A 5,546-nucleotide genomic window follows, 5' to 3' on the forward strand; every position below is an offset into this window, starting at 1 on the left:
CGGCGGGCAGCACTATGACTACTACGGCTGGCAGCCCGAGAGCCTGCCCCACGGGCGATTCTACGGGCGGGAGCCCCAATGCCTCGACATCCCTGCCGACATGCAGCTCTGCCGCGACGTGGGCTACAAGCGCATGCGGCTGCCCAACCTGCTGGAGCATGAGACTATGGCTGAGGCCAAGCAGCAGGCTGGCAGCTGGGTGCCCCTGCTCGCCAAGCAGTGCCACACCGACACACAGCTCTTCCTCTGCTCCCTCTTCGCCCCTGTCTGCCTCGACCGGCCCGTCTACCCCTGCCGCTCCCTCTGCGAAGTGGTGCGTGACTCCTGTGCCCCTGTCATGGAGTCCTACGGCTTTCCCTGGCCTGAGATGCTGCACTGTGCCAAGTTCCCCTCTGACCATGAACTCTGCATTGCCGTCCAGTTTGGGAACAGCAAGGCTACCCCACCGCCAGGTAAGTGGGAAGGGCACCAGATGGGACGGGGACGCATGTGGGGCACCTGCCATCAGCATGTCCCCATACAGCCAGGGACCAGCATGCAGGGTCTTCCTGTGGAGGTCCTGCACCCCCATCCCTGCTCCCCTTGGAGTAGAGCCCAGGGCACTGGCACTGACCAAGGACCCTCTGTCTGCAGCAGGGCACAAATTGGCACAGTACCAGCAGCATCAGCTGCTTTGGTTGGGCACTGCTCACTGCCCAGGGGAGCTGGGCACCCAGCTGCCTGCACAGAGCTGCCCCAGGGCAGGGGAGAGCAGAGCAGCCATGGGAGCCGCACTGAGGGTGAGCATGGGATGAGGTGGGAGCCACTGGGCAACCCGCCACAGAGCTGTGTCCCTCTCCTCCCACTAGGTCCCATCCCAGCAGCAAAGAGCATCCTGCACCTGCAGGTCTCAGCCCCATGCTGCTGTCACAGGGTGCCTGTCCTCTCAGGCGGGGGAGGGGACATCACCCAAAGGCAGCCCAGGGTCAGGATCAAGGCTGTGACACCCTTCAGGCTGAGGCCACCCTGTTGCTGTGCCTCAAAGTGTCAGCATCTGGATGGAGGGTGTCCCCATACCCTGTCCCCTCCTGGGGGTTGCTGGTCAACAAGGTGCTCTGTGCCCCCCACATCACCCCAGCACAGCTGCCCAGGGAGCAGAAGAGGTGCCGGGGCTCTTGCAGCATGTCCCTGTAGAGCTGGCCCGGGTGACAGGTACCAGCAGCAGGGAGCTGTGACAGTGGCTGGTCTCTCACCGCAGTGTCCAAGATCTGCACCCAGTGCGAGATGGAGCACAAGGCGGATGGCATGATGGAGCAGATGTGCTCCAGTGACTTCGGTGAGTGCTGGGGGGCTTCCCGGCCCCCCAAACAAGGGGCTGTCTCCCCCAGCTCTGATAGCCCAGGCTGGGGTTGGCCAGAGGGCTCAGTTGTATGGGAACAGCCCCATGGGAGACCCCCCCAAGCCATTCCCTTGGGCCCTGTGCGCCTCAGATGGGTGCACCACAGAATATATTGGTGGGGGGACAGGCAGAATGGGACATTTGGGAGAGTCACTGGGGGCGTCTGCTGAACCCCTCCCCCTGACAGCCCCTTCTCCTCCCCACACAGTAACTTCCCCAGAGACCCTTCTTCTGGGTCCCACCCCAGGGCCGGTCTGCACCCTGTCCTGCACAGTTGCCTGGCCCAGACCCCCCCAGCAGTGCCCCCCAGCAGTCCCCCCGCTCCAAACCATGCCCCACGGCTGTCCCACACAGTGGTGAAGATGCGCATCAAGGAGATGATAGAGGAGAATGGGGAGCGGCGGCTGGTGGCCGCCCAGAAGAAGAAGGTGCTGAAGCTGGGGCCCCTCAAGCGCAAGGACACCAAGAAGATGGTGCTGCACATGAGGAATGCAGGTGCCTGCCCCTGCCCCCAGCTTGACAGCCTCAGCGGCAGCTTCCTGGTGATGGGCCGCAAGGTGGGCAGCCGCCTGCTCCTCCTCGCCATCTACCCCTGGCAGAAGCACAACAAGGAGATGAAGTTTGCTGTCAAGTTCATGTTCTCCTACCCCTGCCCCCTCTACCACCCCCTGCTTTATGGGGCTGGGCAGCACTAGGGCTCTGCCCACCCTGCTCAGTTCTGCACTGGCCTGATGCTATACCCCTGGCACCCCAGCTGCACCCCTGGCATCCCTGGTTGCACCCCAGGACACTGGCTCTGCTGCCCTTAACCCCTTGGCTGTGCCCCAGGACACTGCTCTGCACCCCCAGAATTCCCAGCTGCATTTGTGGGAGTCTTGATCCACAGTTAGGATGCCTTCCCCCTCCTGAAAGGCCTGCTCTGCATCCCTGGGACCCCTGTTCTGCTCCCAGGAGCTTAGGCTGCACCCAAGACCCTTTCTCTGCATGTTTATGAGCCCTGGTCTGCACTAGAGACCCTTGGCTACTCCCAAGCCCCCTGCCTGGCACCCCAGGGACTCTTGCCTGCCCTAAGGATCTCTGCTTGGTCCTCTTAGGACCCCTGGATGCACCTGAGACCTCTACCCTGAACCCCTGTGTCCCCTGCCCAGCTCCCTCATGACATGCCCTAGACCCTCAACACTCCAGATCCCCACTCCAGCCCACCAGAGCATCTCATGCCCTCACCTTGAGTTCACACCCCAGCCCTGAATTATCCCACCTTCACAAGGTCTCACCCCAGACGAGGCAGGTCCCTCCTGCCCCACTGTCCTCACAGACTGGCCCCTCAAGACCAAGTGCCCAGACCAGCACAGCCCCTGCCTAGGCTTCCCCACCCTTCCCATCCCACATGGCTCAGTGTGGTGGGGTCTGCCTCCAAGCCCCCCAGACCAGTCCTGCTGCATCCCTCATGCACGCCCCTGCTAAGACCCAGACTAGGCACCCATCGTCCATCCACACCACAGTAAATTATTCTGCCTTAGAGAAGCCTGTGTCCAGCTCCCAGTGGTTCATGGGCAACTGCCCCCTGGGGCTCTCTCAGGGACCCCAGGAAGGATGGGAGGGGACTCTCAGTCCTGCTCACTGAGTGGGGCAGCCTGGGGAAGTGGGGTCTTCCTGGGCTCCAGCTCAAGCCCTGATCCAGGTACCACCATGCCCATAGCCCGAGGCTGGGCAGTCCAGTGAAAGGAAGGGATGAGGTTTTCAGTGGTCACAGGCAGTGCTGGAGACTCAGGCATCCCTACCACTTCAGGAAGCCTGGGATGGTGGTGGGATGAGGAGAATGGGGGTGGCAGGGGCTTCACTGCTGCTGGAGCCCCACAACTGGGTCTGAGTGCTTTTGCCAGAGAGGATTCTCCCTCTGTCATCCCTGGGGGATAGATCCATGGGCTGGAAGTTGGAGGCACACGTGAGGAGCCTGGCACTGAGCACAGTAGTGGGCAGATCCTGGACCAGGGAGCCTCTATCTCCCCGCACCCCACCTCCGCACCACCTGAAAACCCTGTCTGCAGCTCCCTGCCATCCCTGCTCAGCTGCCAGACCTCCCACCCCACAGCCTACAGCCTCCTCCCAAAAGGTTCCCCAGGGCTACCCACCTGCACCAGCTGGGACCCCCCAGCAGCACCGGGACCGGGGCAGCCCTCAGCCTGGCCCTTCAGCTTGGCTCCCCCAGCCCCAGAGCAGGGGCTGCCTCTGCTCTAGCAGCCCCCCAGTCCCAGGAGGCAAGAGGGGCAGCCTTCCCACCCCAGTCCCCCTCCAGTCCTGTTTACCTAGCACATTCTTGCGCCCACCCATCCCGAGGGGTGAGGGAGGCACGAAGGCAGCTGCCAGGATATTTACCCAGCACCTGGCTGCCTGACACTGCAGCTTCTCACTGAAGCTGGCCCCACCGCAGGGGAGCCTCCCAGGACAAGAGGGGAATTGAGGCTGTGGGATGCCTGTGCCCACCCTCCTCCTGGCTGACAAGGCCACTGGGCACCTGCCCTATGCCAAGATGGTCCTCCCTCCCTCTGCCTCCCCTTGGGCATGGCCTCAGCACCCCCCCACACCACCACCCCCCTCTGAGCCCCAAAGGGCTTTCATCCTGCCCCAGCCAAGGGGATGTGCCCCTGCCCCACAACCAGCCAGGGACACACAGCAGCCAGCCCCCGCCACAGCCTCACAGCAGGGCCAGGCAGTTACTGACCCCACCCTGGCCAATGTGGAAAAAAACTGCGGAATAAACTCAAATATTGTTAGAAGGTTATCCTCAGAGCAAGGCTGCTGAGCACACTGCCATAGGAATAAACATCGTCAATTACGTCATTTAACTGCAAGACTTAAAGTGTGCAAATAAAACCCCATCTCCCACAGCCCAAGTTTATCTGTAGCCCTCTGTATTTTGCGTCATTAACATCTTTCCAGGGAGCATTTAGACATACATGGTCATGGTGCTCATCGCTCCAAGTGTTTTCTCTAGAAAGACAAGTAACTTCTCTCTACCTCCCACCATCAGTCATCTGAGCTCCACAGTTCAACTCCCCCAGTCCCTTGCAGACCAGTACTCATCCCATTGCAGATACACCCCCACCCACAAACACGATCCCACAGCTCTTGGGGTGGTACACAGCCCCCTCCCCAGTGTTACAGCTGCTCCACTGCCCCCAGTATCTGCTGAGCTCTCCGCATGCGAGCCCTCCCCTACACCCCCTGGCCTTGGAGCACACCCAGCACAACTCAGACACCCTCATCACTGCCAAGTCCAGCTTTTCCACAGATTTCCATAGGGCACATTTTGAGCCCACAAGTGAGAAGAGGGCTCAGGCTTCCCCCAGAGCTGACCCATGCAAGCTCCCACACTGGTGGGGTGTATAATCAGCAGTGAGATCTGAGCCCCCAGCACCTTCTCAGGCTGATGGCTGTCACAGCCTGGCAGGCACTGGGCAATGCCAGCCCAAGAGCACCGGCCCCCCCAACCCCTTGGCCAGGGGAGGCTGCAGCTGGCTGGCAGGGACCCAGGCATGGCCATTCCCAGCTGCACAGCAGCCAGGGTCACATTCCTGGGATAGCTGGGAGATTTGCTGTTCATTCAGGGAAAGGTCACCCTTGTGCACACAGGCAGCTGCCGGGACCACCGCCTGGGTAGGGCAGGGGAAGGAGCAGCCCCAGGAGGTGGAGAGGAAGCCCAGCAGCTCCAGCCAGAGCTGAGCTTCTCCCTTGCTCCAGCCCAGCAGGATCTGGCCATGGCACAGCCAAGGAAGAACAGCTGCACTCAGCCCTGAGCTGGGGGCAAACAAGGCCACAGCATGACAGAAGATTGAAACGCCCGTAAGCAAGGGGAGCTGGTGGCACAGACACACCATTTCTCTGTGACCACCTGCAGAACTGCAGGGCCAAGGCCGCAGATGGGCCCAGGTGACCTGGGACCAGGACAGCTTCCACTGGGGCAAGACAAGAGTCAGATGAGGGCAAGAGATTTATTGGTCATTCTCTATATACACTTATATATTAATCTGTAGTAGAAAGCAGCAGTCACTAAGTGCACAGAGCAGCTTCTCCTCAGGCTGCAGCTGGAGACCCAGCCACACAACCCAGCTCAAACTTACCCTCTTGCCTCCTCTGCATTACAGCCAAATATTGGGGGGGGTGGGTG

General features: G+C 61.1%; 1 protein-coding gene across 1 annotated transcript; it reads left to right on the forward strand.

Moving 5' to 3' along the window:
- Positions 1 to 6: 6 nt before the first annotated feature.
- Positions 7 to 2,902, forward strand: SFRP5 (secreted frizzled related protein 5). Its single transcript, XM_026851227.1, has 2 exons — positions 7 to 452; positions 1,733 to 2,902. Exons 1-2 carry the CDS (start codon positions 101 to 103, stop codon positions 2,071 to 2,073), a joined length of 693 nt encoding a protein of 230 aa, XP_026707028.1. The 5' UTR covers positions 7 to 100; the 3' UTR covers positions 2,074 to 2,902.
- The last annotated feature ends 2,644 nt before the right edge of the window (positions 2,903 to 5,546 follow it).

Source organism: Athene cunicularia (assembly GCF_003259725.1).
Source record: "Athene cunicularia isolate RWA chromosome 6 unlocalized genomic scaffold, athCun1 chr6_part1, whole genome shotgun sequence".
NCBI lineage: Eukaryota > Metazoa > Chordata > Aves > Strigiformes > Strigidae > Athene > Athene cunicularia.